At 40.3% G+C, this 24,160-nt stretch overlaps 1 protein-coding gene across 2 annotated transcripts in view; it reads left to right on the plus strand.

Annotated features, from left to right (window-relative positions):
- Nucleotides 1–24,160, plus strand: part of HIVEP2 (human immunodeficiency virus type I enhancer binding protein 2) — a 198,165-nt gene that overhangs the window by 170,193 nt on the left and 3,812 nt on the right. For both annotated transcript variants that reach the window (XM_011962045.1, XM_011962044.1), the window contains 6 exons: nucleotides 2,703–2,747; nucleotides 3,740–9,312; nucleotides 10,335–10,489; nucleotides 14,227–14,402; nucleotides 17,573–17,674; nucleotides 18,456–19,351. In XM_011962045.1, the coding sequence (XP_011817435.1) occupies nucleotides 4,126–9,312; nucleotides 10,335–10,489; nucleotides 14,227–14,402; nucleotides 17,573–17,674; nucleotides 18,456–19,351 (6,516 nt within the window). In that variant the 5' untranslated portion in view covers nucleotides 2,703–2,747; nucleotides 3,740–4,125. The remainder of the gene's footprint in view (nucleotides 1–2,702; nucleotides 2,748–3,739; nucleotides 9,313–10,334; nucleotides 10,490–14,226; nucleotides 14,403–17,572; nucleotides 17,675–18,455; nucleotides 19,352–24,160) is intronic.

The following is a 24,160-nucleotide window of genomic DNA, read 5'->3' on the forward strand; positions in this document are numbered from 1 at the left end:
TCTCTTAGAACCATTAAAAGTTGAGACATTTCACATATTAAAGTTAAGTGAAAATATTTAGGTGAAGATATTATTGAAGATGTGTTATTTTAAGTTGGAATAAAACTTAATGGAGAATGGTGGTGAGTCCTCCTAGACTTAGAAGTCATCAAATTTAGATCTGAATTTTGGTTCTGAAACCCAACCTCTCTAAGAATCATTCTCAACTGTAAAATAGGTGTAATAATACCCTTAGCATAGGGGTATAATGAAGATAAAATAAGACAATGTACATGAAACTCTTTAACAGTATGTGTCAGCCCATAGTAAATATATAGTAAATGACAGCCATTATCATTGTTATAATTAACAGTGGAACTGCATGCATAGATCAATACCATGATACAATATTAAATCTGAAGAGTAACTTAGAAATTATTCACTTCAAACTCTGAGTCCTAATTGAGGATTCACACATGCTTGTCTTGAATTGGAAGTGTAGCATACTTCCATTTTAGAGGATATTATTTACCTCGGCAAATCTGACAGAGGCTGTGTCTACATGAACCTTAAATATTTAGTTAATTAAACACAGTCAGCCAAATCAGAATCAACATTATGTCTTCTTCTTCTTAGCATGGTTCCTGGAATTGACAGAGGTAAATTTGCATTGGAATATTATGAGGCCATCACTTCTGCTTCAGTTTTTGCCTCATTTCCTATAGAGGGATGCTATAGAAGATTATTGCGCAGCAAAAAATTAAATCCAACAGCAAAACTTTTTAGCAAACTGAAATTAATATCTTTGTTTACTTTTTTGACTGCTGTTTTACAAATCTCTTAGGCTTCATGGCCATTAACAGAAGGAATCTTGGAGTACAGATGTCTTACTACAAATATCTGGGGGATACTGATTTCTCACCCAAAGACTTACTGTTCCTGTGGGAATTTCCAGGTGCTTTTTCCCTTTCAAAGTGCAACTTCTGTCATCATCATCATCACAGTCAAATTCTATGTTAGGGAGAAAATTGCCCACGGAAGTAAGACTGCTATTTGAGTTTTGCTTTAGGAATCTGCAGTACATCTGCATGGTAGCATTTTTAAAAATTATTAACCGGTATTTTATTTAAAAAGATAAACATGCTCATGTTAAGAAAAATAAACAAAAATTAAACTTACTGAAAGTTATGAGGTGAAAGGTAAAAATCCTTTTTTTGCTTTTCCTCTGAATCCCAGTTTCCACTTTTTTTTTTTTGAGATGGAGTTTTGCTCTTGTTGCCCAGGCTGGAATGCAATGGCTCCATCTTGGCGCACTGCAACCTCTGCCTCCCGGGTCCAAACAACTCTCCTGCCTCAGCCTCCCAAGTAGCTGGGATTACAGGCATGCACCACCACGCCCAGCTAATTTTTTGTATTTTTAGTAGAGACGGAGTTTCTCTATGTTGATCAGGCTGGTGTCCATGCTGCCTGGCATCCTCACAGGAATGTTCTGTTGATCAATTGTTCCTCTTTTTCACCCATAGGATTAACAATATGTCTTCATACTAGGGTGCAATAAGCTTTTCTTGCATTTAATGTTACTATTCCCTGAACAAGTTTCTATATTGGCACTTATAGCTATACTTTATTTCAAATGCCTCAGTTTATAATTGAGCCATAATTTATTTAAGCAGTTCTTGTACATATATTAGTGTGCGCTTGTACAAGGACACCTGTAAGGATAGATTTCCAGCAGTGGAATTTCTAGGTCAATGTGTATGATCTTTTTTATTTTGATAAACTGACACATTGCCTATCAAGGAAGCATCTGAGGTTTTATGACAGTTGATACAGTTTATCATTGAAGTTCTCAGAACCCTCTGGGTACCTTATTGAACACTGCCTTAAGGAAGTTGAGTATTCACTTAAAATTGAACGATTACTTGGTTGTCAAGTCTTCCTGAGTCATAGGCCCTCATCTAGAGGACTTCTCCACTTTGCCATTATGTAAATTTCCTAAAAAGGAAATTTATTCTTTTTAAACATAAACATTCAAACCTATCAGAAAAAAAAAAAAAAAACTAAACAAAAAAAACCCACTATTTTCAGCCAGGTGAGGTGGCTCACACCTATAATCCTAACACTTTGGGAGACCAAGATTGCTTGAGCCCAGGAGTTTGAGACCAGCCTGGGCAATATGGCAAGACCTCATCTCTACAAAAAATACAAAAATTAGATGGGTTTAGTGGTGTATACCTTTAGTCTCAGTTACTTGGGAGCCTAAGGTGGGAGGATCGCCTGAGCTCAGGGAGGTCAAGGCTGCAGTGAACAGTGATTCCACCACTGTACTCAAGCCTGGGCACCAGAGTGAGACTCTGTCTCAAAAAACAAAACAAAAAATGCCCACTATTCTCAACTTTTAGTATCTAGGGAATTAGAACTAGCCTGATTACATTTAAATAACTAAGATGTTTGATATATAATAATCGCATATCTTAGAAAATATTACCATGATGTTTTTATAATATTTTCTCTGAGTTATTTTTGAGTCACAGTGTCAATATAAGGTTTACTCTTCTCTTCTAGTGTAATGCTTTCTGAAGCAGTTTCTTGCTTTTGTTTTAGGGTACATAGCTTTGTGAACCCTTTGTATAATGAACTGGAAATTGGAATTTGTATTTGTATATATCAATGGTATGGTTTAATAGAACAATTTTTCCTAACTGCATTTATTTTGTATCCAGGAAGCGTCAGGACAATCATGCCCATGAGAGCTCTAAACTGTTCAGGTAATCATTTCATTTTTAAACTGCCCTAGAAATATGCTTTGTTTTCCATATTAAGAAGACTTTATAGTTGTTTTGTTTAGATGCACCCTTTTATCTTTTCCAAAGTTCTGTGACATCTGATTTTTATAGCCTTGATGTCATTTTACTAATCACTGATTTTAAGCTGTAAAATAAACCTATACTTTATAGTAATATATAATACTTTATGAATTTTATAAAACATGTATTTTATATATGTATGCTTATATGTATACTATGTTATATTTATATTTATATTAATATATACCTTTTTTTTTTTTTTGAGATGGAGTCTCGCTCTGTTGCCAGGTTGCAGTGCAGTGACATGATGTCGGCTCACTGCAACCTCCGCCTCCCGGGTTCAAGCGATTCCCCTCCCTTAGCCTCCCGAGTAACTGGGACTACAGGTGCATGCCACCACACCTAGCTAATTTTTGTATTTTTAGTAGAGACGAGGTTTCACCATGTTGGCCAGGATAGTCTCGGTCTCTTGACCTCATGATCCACCTGCCTCAGCCTCCCAAAGTGCTGGAATTACAGGAGTGAGCCACCCTGCCTGGCCACGTATTTTTTGTATTAAGCTATAAAACATATCCCTATATAGAGATATGTAATACACTTTGGCATACAAATCATAAAACTTGGTTAGGAATAGCTCTAATTTTTTTAATGGGGTTTTCTAAAATCTTACACTTTTGTAGATAATATCCATCAAGGATATTTTTCTAAAGTTAAAAAGTATTTAAAAGAGTGACCAAAATTCAAACATGGAAGAGACTTATGTTTATGACTTAACGCTGAGTTTGAAATTAATATATTTGAATTGTGGAATTAATGTAATCTCAGTAAAAATAATTCCTTGGAGTAAAAAGCATTTCAAATTTATCTAATTTCTGGTTGGTTAGTTAGGTTTTATTTTTGGTTTCTTATTTGGAACTGTTATGACAATATCTTTGTATTTTCTTTTTCTTCAGGTCATTTTATCATAGTGAAACTGGCAATTGAACTTTGCTCTAGTTGATGGGCAAAATTTCTTCTAGACTATTCATCATCCAATTTCATCCTAGTTGAAAATTTTCAAATGCCGTAAGAAATCTTTATAGATTTGCACTTAGCTTTTGGATGGACATTTCTACAATGGAGAGAACTGTGTTATAGCCCTGGTCCAAGGACATTACTATCTAATGCCCATTGACTGAGGTGTGCGTGTGGAAGGTTCCAAAGAGAAGGAGCAATCAGCAAGTTTGCAGACCCCTTGGAACATGAAAGCAACCAAGCTTTAAGAAGCACAGATTTGGAGATACTCCATGAGTCTGCACTGCTTTCAGGGGAACTAGCACTTAAGACCTTGTGTAACAAAATGGACACTGGGGACACAGCTCTAGGACAAAAGGCTACCTCAAGGTCTGGAGAAACTGATAAAGCATCAGGTAGATGGAGACAGGAACAATCGGCTGTTATTAAGATGAGCACTTTTGGCAGTCAAGAAGGACAGCGGCAACCACAAATAGAGCCTGAGCAAATCGGAAACACAGCATCAGCACAACTGTTTGGTTCTGGGAAACTGGCCTCCCCTAGTGAAGTGGTGCAGCAAGTCACAGAGAAGCAATATCCACCGCATCGTCCAAGTCCTTACTCATGCCAACACTCACTCTCTTTCCCTCAGCACTCATTGCCACAGGGGGTCATGCACAGCACCAAGCCACATCAGAGCCTCGAAGGTCCTCCGTGGCTTTTCCCTGGCCCTTTGCCATCCGTTGCCTCCGAGGACTTATTTCCTTTTCCTATACATGGCCACAGTGGTGGTTATCCTAGAAAAAAGATTTCAAGTCTGAACCCTGCTTATAGCCAGTACTCCCAGAAAAGTATCGAACAGGCAGAAGAAGCTCACAAGAAAGAGCACAAACCCAAAAAGCCTGGCAAGTACATTTGCCCTTACTGCAGCAGAGCGTGTGCCAAACCTAGTGTACTGAAAAAACACATCAGGTCCCATACTGGGGAGCGGCCATATCCATGTATACCTTGTGGTTTCTCTTTCAAGACAAAGAGCAATTTGTACAAGCACAGGAAGTCACATGCCCATGCAATTAAGGCAGGATTAGTACCTTTCACAGAGTCAGCTGTATCTAAATTGGACCTAGAGGCTGGTTTTATTGATGTAGAAGCAGAAATACATTCAGATGGTGAACAGAGTACAGACACAGATGAGGAGAGTTCTTTATTTGCCGAGGCTTCTGACAAAATGAGTCCTGGCCCACCCATCCCACTGGACATTGCCAGCAGAGGTGGCTATCATGGGTCATTGGAAGAATCACTGGGAGGTCCAATGAAGGTGCCGATTTTGATTATTCCTAAAAGTGGGATTCCTCTCCCTAACGAAACCTCTCAGTATATTGGCCCTGATATGCTACCAAATCCATCTTTAAATACTAAGGCTGATGATTCGCACACAGTCAAACAGAAACTTGCACTAAGACTGTCAGAGAAAAAAGGACAAGATTCTGAGCCATCGCTCAACCTTCTGAGCCCGCACAGTAAAGGAAGCACTGATTCTGGTTACTTTTCTCGCTCAGAAAGTGCTGAGCAGCAAATAAGCCCTCCCAACACAAATGCAAAGTCTTATGAAGAAATCATCTTTGGAAAATACTGTCGGCTTAGTCCGAGAAATGCACTCAGTGTTACAACCACAAGTCAGGAGCGTGCTGCAATGGGTAGGAAGGGCATAATGGAACCATTACCTCATGTAAACACCAGGTTAGATGTCAAGATGTTTGAAGATCCTGTTTCACAGCTGATCCCAAGCAAGGGAGACGTTGACCCCAGTCAAACGAGCATGCTGAAATCCACTAAGTTCAACAGTGAGTCTAGACAACCCCAGATTATTCCATCATCTATCAGGAATGAAGGAAAACTTTATCCAGCAAACTTCCAAGGCAGTAACCCGGTTCTCTTAGAAGCTCCTGTAGACTCTTCACCCCTTATTAGAAGCAACTCAATGCCAACTTCTTCAGCAACTAATCTAACTATTCCTCCTTCTTTGAGAGGAAGTCACTCATTTGATGAAAGGATGACTGGTTCCGACGATGTATTCTATCCAGGGACCGTGGGCATACCTCCTCAGCGCATGCTAAGAAGACAAGCAGCATTTGAACTGCCTTCGGTACAGGAGGGCCATGTGGAGGTCGAGCACCATGGCAGGATGTTGAAGGGAGTCAGCAGTTCATCCCTGAAGGAAAAGAAATTGTCTCCTGGGGACAGGGTTGCGTATGACTATGACATCTGTCGGAAACCCTATAAGAAGTGGGAGGACTCTGAAACACCAAAGCAAGGCTACAGGGACATTTCCTGCTTGAGTTCTTTAAAACATGGTGGAGAATATTTCATGGATCCTGTGGTGCCATTGCAGGGAGTACCAAGCATATTTGGAACTACCTGTGAAAACAGGAAACGCCGGAAAGAGAAGAGCGTAGGGGATGAAGAGGACACCCCCATGATCTGCAGCAGCATCGTAAGCACTCCCATGGGCATCATGGCTTCCGATTATGACCCCAAACTGCAGATACAGGAAGGAGTCAGGAGTGGATTTGCCGTGGCTGGACACGAAAACCTTTCTCATGGTCACACGGAACGCTTTGACCCATGTCGGCCCCAACTGCAGCCTGGAAGTCCATCTCTTGTGTCAGAGGAGTCACCTTCAGCCATTGATTCAGACAAGATGTCAGACCTAGGGGGCAGGAAACCTCCTGGAAATGTGATTTCTGTGATTCAGCACACCAACTCGCTGAGCCGACCCAATTCATTTGAAAGATCTGAGTCAGCCGAACTTGTGGCTTGCACACAGGATAAAGCCCCTTCCCCTTCAGATACTTGTGACAGTGAGATTTCAGAAGCCCCAGTGAGTCCTGAGTGGGCTCCACCCGGGGATGGTGCAGAAAGTGGGGGGAAACCCTCTCCATCTCAGCAGGTGCAGCAGCCGTCCTATCACACACAGCCCAGGCTAGTTCGGCAACACAACATCCAGGTTCCTGAGATTCGAGTGACCGAGGAGCCTGATAAACCTGAGAAGGAAAAAGAAGCCCAGAGCAAAGAGCCAGAGAAGCCTGTGGAAGAATTTCAGTGGCCCCAGAGAAGTGAGACCCTTTCCCAGCTCCCCGCAGAGAAATTGCCACCCAAAAAGAAGCGTCTGCGACTTGCCGATATGGAGCACTCCTCAGGGGAGTCCAGCTTTGAATCCACAGGCACAGGCCTCTCCCGCAGCCCCAGCCAAGAAAGCAACTTGTCTCACAGCTCCAGTTTCTCCATGTCTTTTGAAAGAGAAGAAACTAGTAAGCTTTCTGCACTTCCTAAGCAGGATGAGTTTGGGAAGCATTCAGAGTTTCTGACTGTCCCTGTTGGTTCATACTCATTGTCTGTCCCAGGCCATCACCACCAGAAAGAGATGCGACGCTGCTCATCAGAGCAGATGCCTTGTCCTCACCCAGCAGAAGTCCCAGAAGTTCGCAGCAAATCATTTGATTATGGGAATCTGTCCCATGCTCCTGTGTCGGGAGTGGCAGCCTCCACGGTATCACCATCCAGGGAGAGGAAGAAATGCTTTCTGGTGCGGCAAGCTTCCTTCAGTGGCTCCCCAGAAATTGCCCAGGGTGAGGCCAGCATGGATCAGAGTGTGAAGCAGGAGCAGCTGGAGCACCTGCATGCCGGCCTCCGGTCTGGGTGGCACCATGGCCTGCCTGCTGTGCTGCCTCCTCTTCAGCAAGAGGACCCAGGGAAGCAGGTGGTGGGTCCTTGTCCCCCGCTGAGCTCAGGGCCACTGCACCTGGCCCAATCACAGATCATGCACATGGACAGTCAGGAATCTTTGAGAAATCCCTTGATCCAACCAACATCCTATATGACAAGCAAACACTTACCTGAACAGCCACACTTATTTCCACATCAAGAGACAATTCCATTTTCTCCAATCCAGAATGCCTTGTTTCAGTTTCAATATCCTACAGTTTGTATGGTTCATTTACCAGCTCAGCAGCCTCCCTGGTGGCAGGCGCACTTCCCACATCCCTTTGCTCAGCCCCCTCAGAAGAGCTATGGCAAGCCCTCTTTTCAGACAGAAATCCATTCAAGCTATCCCTTAGAACATGTGGCAGGGAACACTGGAAAGAAACCTGCTGAGTATGCACACACGAAAGAGCAGACCTACCCGTGTTATTCAGGAGCATCAGGGCTACACCCAAAGAACCTTCTTCCAAAGTTTCCATCAGAGCAGAGCAGTAAGTCAACTGAAACGCCCTCCGAGCAGGTTCTTCAAGAAGATTTTGCCTCGGCAAATGCTGGGCCTTTGCAGTCCCTCCCGGGAACAGTGGTTCCTGTTCGGATCCAAACACACGTACCATCTTATGGAAGTGTCATGTACACAAGCATTTCTCAGATACTTGGGCAGAATAGCCCTGCCATTGTCATATGCAAAGTCGATGAGAATATGACCCAAAGGACACTGGTCACCAACGCAGCCATGCAAGGGATAGGATTCAACATTGCCCAGGTGCTGGGGCAGCATGCTGGCTTGGAGAAGTACCCCATTTGGAAAGCACCTCAGACTTTACCCCTCGGCTTAGAATCCTCAATCCCCTTGTGTTTACCTTCCACCTCTGACAGCGTGGCCACCCTGGGAGGTAGCAAGCGAATGCTTTCTCCAGCCAGTAGCTTGGAGCTCTTCATGGAAACCAAGCAGCAGAAAAGGGTCAAAGAAGAAAAGATGTATGGACAGATTGTGGAGGAGCTTAGTGCTGTGGAGCTGAATAACTCAGACATCAAAAAGGACCTCTCTCGCCCCCAGAAACCCCAGCTGGTTCGACAAGGGTGTGCTTCTGAGCCAAAAGATGGCTTGCAGTCGGGGTCATCTTCCTTCTCCTCTCTGTCACCCTCCTCATCTCAAGACTATCCTTCTGTTAGCCCGTCTTCCAGGGAGCCATTCCCACCCAGCAAGGAGATGCTTTCTGGTTCCCAGGCACCACTTCTGGGGCAGAAGTCCAGTGGGCCTTCTGAAAGCAAAGAATCTTCAGATGAATTAGATATCGATGAGACAGCATCGGACATGAGCATGAGCCCACAGAGTTCTTCATTACCAGCGGGAGATGGTCAGCCAGAAGAGGAAAGGAAGGGCCACAAGCGGCCTGTTGGCATGCTGGTCCGCATGGCCTCTGCCCCCAGTGGGAATGTGGCAGATTCAACTCTTCTTCTCACGGACATGGCAGATTTCCAGCAGATTCTTCAGTTCCCCAGTCTGCGGACAACGACTACTGTGAGTTGGTGCTTCTTGAATTATACAAAACCCAGTTATGTGCAACAGGCCACCTTCAAATCCTCAGTTTATGCTTCATGGTGCATTAGTTCCTGTAACCCAAACCCATCAGGATTGAACACCAAGACCACGCTGGCTCTGCTGAGGTCCAAGCAAAAAATCACTGCAGAAATTTATACTCTGGCTGCTATGCATAGGCCAGGAACCGGCAAGCTTACATCATCAAGTGCTTGGAAGCAGTTTACTCAGGTAACAAATATTGTTTTAGGAAGAACTCTGTATTGTGGATTTGATTGCTGAGCAGACTACATAGTGAAGGATATAAGGCCAAAAAAAAAAAAAAATACAAGGAAAACGAAGGTCAGTGTGGGGACATTCTCAGAAAGTCTGGCCTTACTTAGGAGTGGAAGAAGCCACTGACTGCACTTGATTCTGAGGTCTCAGGCATGGTCCAAATATTGAAAGTGTCACTTTCTGTATTTTCAGAAGGAAAAGCCTACATTTATGCTTTTAAAATGTAAAAATGAAATCCTACCACTGGGATTAATTCCCATGGGTTATTTTCCTTCTGACCTTTGTGAGTGACCTAGCAGGTCTAATTTTCTTTGGGTGTGACGAATTCAAGGAATTGTGAAGTGGGCCGTAGAGCAGGGAGTGGAGACTGAAAGGAAAAATGAGGATGGAGGACTGAGCTTTGCAAATGCTGCAGAGCTTACTCTCATTGACGAGACATCTATCTCCTTCAAAACTTATTTTTCCAAGTTGCTGGCTGGTTTGTTCCTACAAGAACCATCAATGCCTTCCATGCAAAATTATAAAAATATTAAGGGGCATTTTGAAATTTCTGCTAAATTAGTAAGGAGGCAAATAGAGGATTTAAAAATATGTTTTCACTTATATCAGTTACCATTCAATAATTTTTGAGACTAGTTCCTTAATTAATATAGATTGTTTTCACTGCTACTTCGAAACATAGAATGTCTTTTAAGTATTAGCATTGCACAGAGTGCTGAGTGCATATGTGTATATATATATTTATATATAAAATATGTATTTATATAATATATATCTAACAGAATGTTGAATCTATTCAGTGGAAACTATCATTCTTATCTGATTTTATCCCTAGTGGCCCTTAGTTTATATAACTAGTTCCTGGCCTTTTGGTACAGAATTTAGGCTCATTTTCAGAGATTATGGAAGAATGGGACATAGGGGCTCCTGTGTCTTGGAGAAAGCATGTGAAATGATTCTCTATTCTTGTCTTACAGATGAAACCTGATGCATCCTTTTTATTTGGCAGCAAACTAGAAAGGAAACTAGTGGGAAATATCTTAAAGGAAAGAGGGAAAGGAGATATTCATGGAGATAAAGATATTGGATCCAAACAAACTGAGCCAATCCGAATTAAAATATTTGAAGGAGGGTAAGGAAACATAAGTGCAAATGTAAAATGTTCAGTTATAGGTCAGAGTAAATGGTCCAGAATGTCTGCATGGAAAAAGTACTGTCTAATCTGGTTGGGAGCTGAAGTAAATTCCTTTTCTATTCGCATTTCTGAACTCTGGCTGGTAACAGATCATAAGTTCATGCCCTTGCTTTTGGGACTTCCTTTTCATGAAAATGTCCCTAATGGATATCATTCAAGCCTCTTCCTTAAATTTCCACCCCTCTAATTTATTATGAAATCTACTAAATTGAGGACACTTGATGTCATCTAAGTTTATTCATTCTTTGATGATTTTATAGTTATTTGTTTTAATGATGGATGTATTTTTATTCTATGCTTACAAAAGTCAGATCATGCACAATTGTGTATGATCTTCAGAAATAGTTAATTTGTTCATTTATTTTTCTTATTATATAACCTGGAGGCTTTAATGGGATTTCACCAGTTCCATCAGTATCCTTTTCTGCCCCAGGATCCAAGTCAGGGTACCACATTGCCCTCACTTGTCTTGCCTTTCCAGTCTTCTCTGGTCTATGACACTTTCTCTGTATTTAGGAATTTCTTTTCAAATCTGGAGTCCTGAGTCATAGAAACTCAAGTAATAAGGTTCAAAGACTTTGTTATTTGTATGGTTAAGAAAAATTACACATGTGTAATGTCTTGTTTTAGATTTTGATATGTATCTTTCATCCAGTCACATAGAAGGAAAACCCTACACTTAGGCTTTTAAAATTTAAAAATTTTGAAGCATGCTAACCATGTTTTGGAGATTATGATGTAATTAGCCTTATCTCTACAACAAATCTATTATTTACATATTTTCATGGGCATGACTTTATTCCAATTATATTTGGAGGACAATAATGTTATTTGTCTGACTATAAAATGTGGAATGTGGTTGGGCGTGGTGGCTCACGCCTGTAATCCCAGCACTTTGGGAGGCCGAGGAGGGTGGATCACAAGGTCAGGAGATTGAGACCATCCTGGCTAATGCAGTGAAACCCCATCTCTACTAAAAATACAAGAAAATTAGCCAGGCGTGGTGGTGGGCGCCTGTAGTCCCAGCTACTCAGGAGGCTGAGGCAGGAGAATGGCGTGAACCCAGGAGGCAGAGCTTGCAGTGAACAGAGATTGCCCCACTGCACTCCAGCCTGGGCAACAGAGCGAGACTCCGTCTCAAATAAATAAGTAAATAAATACATAAATAAATAAAAAGTGTGGAATGTTCAGTGAGATGAAATATCCTTTTTTCACCTAGCGTTACCGGTTTGGAGATGGATTATTCTATTTGGTTCTCCCTTAGGTTTTGCCCTCTTTGGATGTCTAGCATTTTCACCACTAAAACCACAATTGTATGTAGTCATGAAGCTTGTCTCAATATTTTTTTGACATCCCCCATCTTTTAACACAAATGAGAGAAATATAGGTTTTATCTTTCCTCAGAGACTGAGAGGTCCCTGTGACTGAGTCAACCCTCTCACATTCAGCAGCGTTCATAGCAGTGCGCTTGCACCAATAGATTAGCGAGACCTCCACAATTACTCTATGCCTTGGGGGAGCCCATCTCCACTAATGAAGGACACAAGTGAAAAAGCGTATGTGAGCATTTTATTGCTGTGTTTTGGTGATCCAAAAGGATTGTGCCCATATTTCATTTCCTCCTCCTTTAATTGCCCCGTTAGGGGCTGTGTCCCATTACTTCTTAATCTATGGCCCAATTTCTGCCCAGTGGTGACCAAGTGTTTTTTCCAAACCTTGTGTTACCTCCTCTTATTTTGGCGATTGCAAAGTGATAGCTAAAAAAAAAAAAAAAAAAAAAGTATTACGGACCAAAATCTTAAGTGTATATTATCTAATTGATAGGTTTAATAATACATTTAATAATTTAGTTAAACATAGCTTTGAATTTTTTTCAAAATCCATCAATTATCAAGTAGATTCATGGACCTGTGGAATTGTTGCATGATATTTTATTTACACAGGCTTTTCTAATACATCATTATATTTTATACAGAATTTTACTGTATTTTCATTCTGGAAGCAAGTTAATCAGCTAAGACATTGAAAATAAAATTATACTGCTTGATGATAAAATGCATTTCCCATCACTATGATGGTGGGCTATAGTAAGCTTGAAGTATCCTTCCCTGAAGAAAATTAGCTTTGTACAAAAGTATTTGTTTTGGTCTATATCTCTGAAGCAATTTCATCTAGTTAGGAGCAGAGAATAGTGAAATTTAAAGCTGAAAGATATTTGCATCTTTAGGGGTTTTTTTCTACTTTATTGGAAAAGACAAAGATAAAATTCAAAATAATTTTGAAGAACAAGTGGAAGTCAAAATTCCTGGTGAAAGGGGGAAAATTTAAAGGAACCAAAGACATGCAAAATGGATTATTCATAGTTTTGAACAGTTTCTGCTTAACTCTCATCTGTATTGGTACTGACCAAAAAGTAGAAAACGTTAAGATTAGATGTGAATCCATAACAGAGTTGCTGTTTAAATATGTGGATGGATTTCCTTTCTTAAAATTATTTCAATAGTTTGGTTGACTGAAGTTAAACTTGCTTTTATTCCTGTTTGTGGATTAGCTAGGATAAAATGAGGAAGTTTGAAATGCTCTTAGAATGTAAAAAAACTATAAATGTAATGCCTTAAACTAAATCCACAGTGGATTATGGCATTTTGCATGTCAGTTTACCTTTGGAAGTTATGAAAAGAACTCCCCAAATGGAATGTCTTTCCAAAAATAACATTAAACCCAAAATTCTAACCTTAGCTTTGACTTAAGAGATAATGGTAGTCATTGAATTAGTCCATATAATACTACTATATCCTATGACAAATCATGTTTTATTGTATTCTAAAATGGCATGGTTGAGCATTGGGTAGATTTCTTCCTTCGATCATCAAAGAAAATGCCTAAGACTGTTTTTCTAGCTGATTTGATTAAGCAAGATGACCTCGGATATCCTTTCAAACATCTCTATGAAACCCTTCTGGAAACAAATGCAAATTTGATTAAAAATAGAATCCCTAGTTTTCATTATGTAACTACCTTGAAGAAGTTAGTTGAAATTTAGACTCCACATTATTACAGATTCATGGTCTTCGGGAAGAGCAGATCAAATCTGTAGACAACAGTTGGTGAGCTGAGCTCACCCTGTGTAAACTAGAAATTTCTGAGGCACTCTCATGCCAGGATTGTAAAAATAGAGTAGGAACTTGCAATGAAGAATTCTATTATCAGTTATACTTAATTTAGCAAATTTAGAGGGTTGTATGTTTGTACACGCACATCTTAGATGATGTAATGTTAACAAAAGCTACATGATGAATATGTTGGTATGCTTTTTGTATGTCCCTTGATTGGAGGCTGTACTAGAATCCAATCCAAAGGTCTGCGACTCTTTGAGGTTTACATAAGTCAATTTGAACATCTATTTCCCAACTCTATACATTCACATGTAATAGTGGAGCCAATTCCATTTTGAATTCCATGTAGCATTACATTTTGTTTACAGTGCCAAATCTATTATCTAGTTCTTTCAGGCATTTACTGCATAAATTTCACAAGCTTCATAGACGTAAAGTTGAATAATTGTCTGCAAAAGACCCGCATAAAAGTTTGCCATGCAAATAATTAGCTTTTGCTTTAAGATATAACATGCTAAGAATGTTTGAAAGCCACTGGATTCCCTCTTTTTAAAACAGGTACAAATCAAATGAAGATTATGTATATGTCAGAGGACGTGGCCGTGGAAAGTACATTTGTGAAGAATGTGGGATTCGCTGTAAGAAGCCAAGCATGCTCAAAAAACACATCCGTACTCATACTGATGTTCGGCCTTATGTATGCAAGTTATGTAACTTTGCCTTCAAAACGAAAGGTACAAGTCTGATTTTTTTGAGAGGAAAAATACTTCTCTATGGCTACTTAGATTTCTGAGTGCTATTTTATAACTAGCCTTCATCAACAATAAAGATGGTTTGTTTGTGAAAATATGATTCCACAAAGTGTATTTTCTCCCTCAAGTAAGTGATCAAAGGATGTATGTGAGACTGTGAGGCTCCTTTTATGACTTAATTAAGAGCAATAGACATAGGTCCGGGCCAGTTGTCTCCAAAGGAAGTGGCTACGAATTGTCTGGATAGCTATTTCTTCATGTTGGAAATGTTATGTGGTCTAGATAATATTTATACCAGCATTGAAATCCTGCGCATGCAGTGGTATTAGAGAAGCAAGGCAGCAGCTGGGAAGAAAACATGTGCTCTTGGTCAGTTTCAAGATTATAAATAATGTAGAGGCCCACACATTCCCAGGTGGGTGCCTCCATCCACAGTTGCATTAATTATGCATAGAAATTTGATAGCTTGTATTCCCTGTTTTTATCAGCACAGAGACAACTTCTGATTCTCAGTACATAACTATTAGTCTTATAAAACTAGGACTTGCCTTGAAGTTTTTTTAAAAAATCCATTTTTAACAGATAGATTTATGTAAAAATATTTTACTGAAGGAAGTTGCTTCAGTTATGTTTTTAGAGGTTGTTTGATTTTTGCAGAAGTGTGTTTTACCTTAGGTTTAGTGGATACTATAGGCATTCCCTCACCACTTTAAATTTTCATATTGATTAATCTGCTCTGATACCCTTCAAGAAAAATAAATATCAAGTAAAATTATCTTTGGTAGAGAAATGTATAGCTATATTCTTTTATAGCTGAAAATCCTAAATTGCTGTATTGGTTGTAGAAGTGTAAATGGGTAGCCTCTCAACATATCTGTTTCTTTTTTATTAAAAAGATCTGTATGACAGGAGTGCCTCATTTGAAGCTGAAATAAAGTATGTGTTCATTTGCATCTCAAAAAATAAACATATGGCCTTTTAAATACCACTCACCTTTGCACAATCAAGCCCTTTATACAGAACTTTACTAAGAGATTCCTTAGGAGATAAGAAAATAAAAACTTTGATTTTAGGGAATACTGCAAATTCAGGAGTCATTACGGATGATACATGTCTTCACTGGGCATATGAGTTTGCTGCAGGTGTAGTTGTGTGAAAAACTGGATGAAGAAATGAGACATCTCTAGATATTTTTAAAAATCAAATTAAGTCTGCCTCTGAATCATCATCTCCTGAAGGAAATAATTTATTCTTGGTCATTATTGGAGTTTCCTTGTCACCTTTTGGGAATGTGCAAATGTCTCAGAATCTTAAAATGAGCAAAACATCCTGGAAAACCCTGCCAGTTTTCACCTCCGGCTGAAATGCCTGTTGTCCAAACCCACATTGTCGTCTGAGCACAGATGGAACGCCCTTGCACGACCAATCCCTTCTCCTCGTCTGTGCCACTTCCTCAAGGGCCTCCCCCGCCACTCTCCTTCCCTCTCCTTGTCCTTATACGTTACTTCCACAGCTCATGACTTTAACAAACTAAAGCCATGGTGGAATTGTTTCAGATCCAGATTTCTAGCTACAGACCTATTCTGAAGATGGGAGTCTAAAGCCTGACTATCCTTGGAATGGAGAGAAAAATGTAGGAGAAAGAAACACATATTAAAATCTAAATAAACTCTCCCAGTACGCTTAGCATCCATACCTATACGCATCCATAGCATACTTGCACTGTGGCAGAAGTGATTACTTTTATTAATTTATAGATACGTTTCATTAATTTTCTAGATTTAAGGATTCTTGATATGTCTATAACATTTTTGAGCTCTTTAAAAAATGGTAGATAAAAGTTTTGATAAATAAGAGCAATGGGGGCCTGGAAATATTTCTGTTTGGAATTATCAAAACGGCATGTAAAATTGATAAGTATATAAGCAATAAGTAAATAATAAAGCAATATGAGTAAAATAATAACGGTGTCCCAGTTTTAACTGCGGCTCACACATTACATGAACAGCAAGCTTAACACTCCTACAAGAGGAATAAACTATGCTAGCAGGCTGAGTTTCCACGGAGATTTCACAGAGCCTTCTCTTAAAGTATTTGCTGGTACATTGCTAAAGCATTGTCAAAGGCACAGATAACATTATGACTGGTTTCACTGAAGTGATGTAAAGGTTCCTTACAACTGAATTTGTTCCTGAATCTCTTTTGATAAGTTATATGGCATATAATTTATATATATAAATATATGTGTGTGTGTGTGTATGTGCATTCTTCTATAGATCCTGGGTCAAGGAGGATTGGATCAATGTTTTCAAAATTTCTCACATTTCATAAAGCAGTTATACAAATTATATATATAATTTATATACACACATTCATATACACATATAATTGTATATGCCATTATCATTATAACATATTCAGCATGAAACTTTTCTTTTTTTCTTAGCGTGATAGGAGCCTGAAGATAAATAAAAAGAGAATGTTGCAGCTCCAGAATTTGAAGAATTGCTGTCATAACGTTTGCTAACATATGTCAGACAGATAGATGCTAAATACTGGGAATAATGCTTCCTATGAGAGTTAACTAATTGTTTGTATGGATCTTTCAGTGCACTGACAAGGTTTGCCCTCACATTAGTTTGTGTGTATTTTTCTTCTGAACTTTGAAGATCCTTGGAGGTTACTCTATACCTGATCAATGCCAGAAGGTCAGGGGCCCAGTGGGTATGTTGAGAATATTTCATTCTGAAGTATCTCTGAGATATGTGGCCAGATTGTGTTTCCCTGTTTACCTGGAGTCCCAGGAGGCTGGTGCATTTGGATAGATATGAGATCCCTTCTCAGGCAGAAGAGCCTGGGATTTCCAGTTTTGCTGGGAGCCTACTCTTGAAAAGATGTGAGCCTGGACTTCCACATATCTTCTAGAATAAAGAATATCTGAGATTGGGCCAAAGCTCTCAGGGATTGTTATCTTCAAAAACCCGATTATTTTTCTTAAGGTTGAAACAAGGGATAGTGGGTAGAAGCAAATCTGTGTTACATGATGAATTTAATAAAATTAATTCATTTCGCATTGAATTTGGAGCAGCCATCAGCAGTTGTTAATTTGATAACCAATTAATTTCTCTCTTTTTTTTGGCTACATTTTCAAGGAAACCTGACGAAGCATATGAAATCTAAAGCACACATGAAAAAATGCCTGGAATTGGGAGTCTCAATGACATCAGTGGATGATACAGAAACTGAGGAAGCAGGTATGTCATAAATGAGTTGACAGACATCTTCATTATGCACAGTGGAGCTCTGTGGCTGAGGTGGTAAAATAAGTTTAGATGTTTTTAAAAAGTGATCACTTTTCATTTTATTAAATACTAAATATAGAAAATAAATCTGCCACATTGAATTGCTTGAAATCTACTGAGAAGAAATGCATTTCTGTTTTGACTCTGAGGGCAAAAAAGGCCTTACTATGAGAATACTTCGATTTAGAGCCATGAAGGGAATAGAATTGCACTTGCTTTGTGATAGCAAATTAGATTTTATGAGGCTTTTTGGGAAATTTGAAAAGTATTTTAATGTATTATTATTTAAGTTAAGAAGAATCCCAGTAGGAAAACAAACAAACAAACATCATTGAGGTTGGCCAGACCTCCTGAGATACATCAGTTAGACATACGTTTGCATCTGAGCTTGCAGAGACAGGTTGTTGCCTTTCTTTTTCCGCTTGCATCATCATTAACATTATCCATACTCATTTGTTGAGGGTTTTCTGTGAGTGGGATGATGTCTGAGGTATAAAGTCCTACTGTGGAATTTTTCTTGTAAGTTGGGGATGAAAACAAATAGATATACAAATAAGATAGAATGAATGCAGGGTCACACAGGTAAGTACCTCATTTTATAGGAGTTCTCAGACATAACTGTCTATGGGCACTAGGGACTGGGAAAAACTTTTAGAAAGAAATGGGGCTTAAATAAGATCCTAACCTTGACATTTGGATCTTGATCTCCATAATCTTTGTTCAATTGTTTCAGAAAATATGGAAGATTTGCACAAAGCAGCAGAGAAGCATAGCATGTCCAGCATTTCAACTGATCATCAGTTCTCAGATGCCGAGGAATCAGATGGTGAGGATGGAGATGATAATGATGATGATGATGAAGATGAGGATGACTTTGACGACCAGGGAGATTTAACACCAAAAACAAGATCAAGAAGCACGAGTCCTCAGCCTCCTAGATTCTCCTCTTTGCCTGTGAATGTCGGCACCGTACCCCATGGGGTTCCTTCAGATAATTCCCTGGGACATTCTTCATTGATCAGCTATTTGGTTACTTTGCCAAGTATTCGAGTTACTCAGCTTATGACACCCAGTGACTCATGTGAAGATACCCAGATAACAGAATACCAGAGGCTATTCCAGAGCAAAAGCACGGACTCAGAACCAGACAAAGACAGATTGGACATACCTAGTTGTATGGATGAGGAGTGCATGCTACCTTCAGAGCCAAGCTCCTCTCCCAGGGACTTCTCACCCTCAAGTCGCCATTCCTCTCCAGGATATGATTCTTCACCCTGCCGAGATAATTCACCAAAGAGGTATCTGATACCCAAAGGAGATTTATCTCCCAGAAGACATTTATCACCTAGGAGAGATCTGTCACCCATGAGACATCTTTCACCAAGAAAGGAAGCTGCATTGAGAAGAGAGATGTCCCAAAGAGATGTTTCACCAAGAAGGCATTTGTCTCCAAGGAGGCCAGTGTCTCCTGGGAAAGATATCACAGCGAGAAGAGACCTCTCTCCTAGAAGAGAGAGAAGATACATGACCACCATAAGAGCGCCATCTCCCAGAAGGGCTTTATATCATAACCCGCCGTTGTCTGTGGGGCAATATTTGCAAGCAGAGCCAATTGTATTGGGGCCTCCTGTAAGTATAATTCACTTTTCTTTCTAATATATAAGTGGAAGCACATTGGTGCCTCCTGATAATGCACTGGTGTGAAATTTAGTAGCATATGGATATCTGTCATGGGTGGAGTGAATCTGGCTACTGAAAATAGTGGGGAGACATTTTTGTCATATGCTATTGTCGGTAACATGGCTGTGGCATTACCCGAAGTGTAATATTGCATCAGAACAGCAGTGCATTCCCAGTGGGAATAAGTGAGACCTTTCTGAAGGCTTTCTAAACTTAATTAATGATAGACATAAGCTGAAGCCTTTTTGTAAGTAAAAAAGATGAACCTTTAGAATGCCATGACTGCATGGACGTACACTCACAGGGACATTTAGACATCACTCATCACCAGGTAAGGATTCTAATTCAGTTATTAACCTTGACTTTCAAAAACTTTTATTTTTTAGATTTTTATTTTATTTATTTAGTTTTTTGAGACAGGGTCTCACTCTTTCACCTAGGCTGGAGTGCAGCAGCACGACTTTGGCTCACTGCAACCTCTGCCTCCCAGGTTCAAGCGATTCTCCCATCTCAGCCTCTGGACAAGCTGGGACTGCAGGCGTGTATCACCACACCTGGCTGATTTTTGTATTTATTGGTAGAGACAGGGTTTCACCATGTTGGCCAGGCTGGTCTCAAACTCCTGACTGACCTCAAGTGATCCACCTGCCTTGGCCTCCCAAGTGCTAGGATTACAGACATGAGCTACTGCACCTGGCCTCAAAAACTTTTATTTTTTAATACATTCATTACCTTGCCCATCATGAGTGGACATGTGAAACTGGTCAGGGACAGGGAGAGGAGAGAATGACACACTTGGCATGTTTAGAAATCGAAGACATGAGCCTGTCTGCTTTTCTTGCCATTACTATCATCAAATGCACTGGCTCAGTGGAAGCGTGGACCCAAGGAGAAAGGGAAATCAGGAGAGCTAAGCGAGAATGTGCAGAGATTTCTATGATGTGCCTTCATTATAGATGAAAATAACAGTAGCCATCATGGATTACATTTAAGCAGTAGGTTTAATACAAATTCATAAAAAAAGCACCTGTCCTACCTAATTCCACGGCTCAGTAGATTGTGATGTCTCTTTCAGTTTGTGTAGGATTTTCAAAAATGAGTAAAGCATGCACTTAGCATAGACAGAGGCATGATACCTTTGGAATCTGTCTGCCTTGAATGTGTTTTGATTTCCTGGTCTCTGCTCTTTGTTGTACTCCCTTGCTCCAGATCTCTGTGTCATGTGCATCAGCACCATTCTTCACAGCCAGAGAAGACACTGCCAGCTCCCAGTTCTGTTTTATCACTGCCCTGGCGGCCAATTTTCTCCCTCTCATCACCTTCCACCACCCTGAATCCTGAGCTCAGCCTGTCATTTTTTCACTTTAGGAAACCTGCTGCATTCATGTCCCCATCCCCAGCACTGTCTTTTCACAAATCTGGTACCAACTTCATCTTGATGAAGCAAATCCTGCAGAAACGTGTATGGCAATTGGAATGCTGTTTACCAAGCTAACAAATTAGCAAGCTAATAAGAAAAAGAGATACATTTCCACAGGTTTTGGTGCCTTAGCGAAAGTAGGAAAAAGGGATCTTCTGCAGTTTATGCCATTGCAGCACGAATAGAGAACTGTAAATCCCCTGTATCGTGTGACACCAAGTCTGGGATGACACATGCTTTCTGTGGTATACACAGTGATGCTGGCAGAGTGTGTTAGACAAGCCTCTCCCTGCCATCCGTGCAGCCTGTGTTCTGGCATTGGCCAGGTGGATTGAGAGTGTGGCATTTGTGAAATAGTGGTGCATATTCAGTCAACTGCAGACATGCAGTTTTTCAGTCAGAAAAAGTAAGCCTTTAGTGCAAACATGCTGTGGTTGTAAAAAATTACAGGAACCCACAGTCAAGTTGGGCAAAGGAATTGAAAGAGTGGACTAAGTAAGTTCATGTGAGTTTTAGATATATGCCCAGAAAGTTGGAGAGAGGTGAGTTTTAGTAGTCACTGAATTTGTACCAGTTTTTTTTATGTCTTTTTGTTGTTTCGTTTTTGTTTTTAAATATCAGATCATGGGTATTACTATTATTATTATTATTATTATTATCATCATTGTTGTTATTATTTTGAGATGGAGTCTCACTCTGTCACCAGGCTGGAGTGCAGTGGCACGACCTTGGCTCACTGCAGCCTCCACCTCCTGGGTTCAAACAATTCTCCTGCCTCAGCCTCCCAAGCAGCTGGGACTATAGGTGCCTGCCACCACGCCCAGCTAACTTTTGTATTTTTAGTAGAAACGTGGTTTCACCATGTTGGCCAGGATGGTCTCGATTTCCTGACCTCGTGATCCACCTGCCTCGGCCTCCCAAAGTGCTGAGATTACAGGTGTGAGCCCCCATGCCTGGCTGATCATGGACACATTTCATAGTGTTGTTAAACTTTATCATTTATGATGCTTTTGGTCTCCCCAGTTTAATTCTCTTTAGAGGATGTATAGCCTGCTACATTGTTCACATGCCTCCCTGATGTAGGGACAACTGGTCCCAATCACTGCCCACTTCATGCTTTCTCACACCACAGGACACTGACTGTGGTGTGAAGGTACCTTATAGCCCAGTGTGACATATTCATATTCTGGCTGCTTTTGGAGTGATGGTGATCATAGCAAACACAGGTTTGGAGGAAATGAATGAATTCACATGCAGATTATGTTGTATGTATGTGCATATATATGTATACACACATATACACATGGGTACAAATGTACATACACAGGCATCTACATATACATCTATATACCAGATCTATTACCCCACTCATCTCTTCAACAGTGTGACAGTAAGGACCTCTAGATGCAAATGATGAGAAAGAGGTAGAAGAGCAAGAGGCATCCTGCCACCCTGTCGTTTTTGCCCCAGTGCCCCTGTTAGTTTTAATTTTAAGATAGATAGATGGATGAATAGATAGATAGATAGATAGATAGATAGATAGATAGATAGATAGATAGATAGATAGATAAGGAAGTATGTTTTATCCATTTATTCAATATTTACTGAATTTTTGAGGGTCTACTATGCATGGTTCAAGGTTGAGGATGAAATAATATTATGGCTGTGGCCTTATCTTTTTTTTGATAAATAAATTTCCTTTTCCATTTTAAAAATTTTGTAGATAGATAGCAAGAAGAGAAACAAAGGTGTGTCCAGGCCGTCAGTATGTAGTGTAGATGAAGATTGTGTCTAGGGAAACAGTCAACATTCATTCATATCCCTTGTTATCTGTGTGATCTTGGGCAAGTCACTTAACCTCTTGACCACAGTTTCTTAATTTGTTTCTGGCAGCCAGGGGGGTGGCCCATGCAGATTTCTGTCCCTGAAAGAACGTGTCATTCAGCTATAAGGAATGTAGTGGGCAAACAGCCTCCTACTGGTATGTCAGCACCTTCAGGACAGGACTGTTTTCAAGCCAAGTCCACGCTCTCCAAGCAGCCCCAGCCAGTGACTGAGCACAGATGGGTCACTTCTCCCTTCTCTGCTCCCTGCTGCCCCCAAGGAGGCTCTTGCTCTTCTATCTCCCTCTCATCATTTGCGTCTAGAAGTCCCTACTGCCATACTGTTGAGGAGATGAGTAGGGTAATAGATCTGGTACATGGCATATAGATGTATATATAGATATCTGTGTATGTACATTTGTACATATGTGTATATGTGTCTATATATATGTGCACTTACACTTAACATAATCTACATTTGAATTCACTATTTGTTTTTCCATGACAAAATTTTTCTTACTGAGATTTAAGTAAGATGGAAGTTTGTCCACCACATTTATAAGGCCCAAATTATAAAACAATAGGATTGCAAATGGAGTAAAAGCCAAAGTAGAGAAAACTTACTGGGAGTTTCTTTGGAGGATGAAGAAGGGGTGAATGAGAGGAGAGAGGATGTGTAGAAATTCCTGGTGGGGCTTGGAGCAGTGGAAGTGGCCACATGGTAGAAATTCTACTTGTACACATAGCTCTGTGGTTAAAATCAGTGAAGAGCTAAATTTGAAACTTTCATTAGTAGCACCAATAAGATTTTACAGAATTTAGAACATGCTGAGTATCATTGTGGTTTTAGAGGACAATTCATGACTCCATTTGTCAGCCTGGAGTTGGGGATCTCAAGTCAGTTTACGTAACAGGACATCTCTCTCTCTGACTTCTGTCCCACTTCCTCGGTTCCCCCACAGATCCATTCTGATGGGCTGTATGCAGTGGAGGTCATAGAATGCAGCCAGAAGTAAAATGGAAAAATAAACAAGCTCAATTTTATTTTAAACTTTGAATCTGTGATTGCTGTGATTAAAAGAAAACATACTTGATTATCTTCAAAGGTTGTTACTGTAGGCATTACAGGTCTTCCTCCCAAACTGGTGTTTGATGAAGGAGACATGCCTTTTCCAAACCTGATTAAATACAAGGGGGATTTTGTCTATGTGCAGAATTTAAATGCTTCTCATACCATAAAATCCCCACCTTTCCCAGCTTATGAGGTCCTGGTAATGATAGTGTTGATGCAATCATCACTGTCACCATTTCTCTCACACTTTCAGGAGAACCCATGTTTCCAGCTTGTGTATGACATATCACAGAGGAGGGTAAGGGCTAAGCATCTCAGAGAGTAGCAGAAATCACAGTCTAGATAGAACTGGATGAATCGGCCGGGCGCGGTGGCTCAAGCCTGTAATCCCAGCACTTTGGGAGGCCGAGACGGGCGGATCACGAGATCAGGAGATCAAGACC

The sequence above is a fragment of the Colobus angolensis genome, unplaced genomic scaffold (genome assembly GCF_000951035.1).
Source record: "Colobus angolensis palliatus isolate OR3802 unplaced genomic scaffold, Cang.pa_1.0 Scaffold58, whole genome shotgun sequence".
NCBI lineage: Eukaryota > Metazoa > Chordata > Mammalia > Primates > Cercopithecidae > Colobus > Colobus angolensis.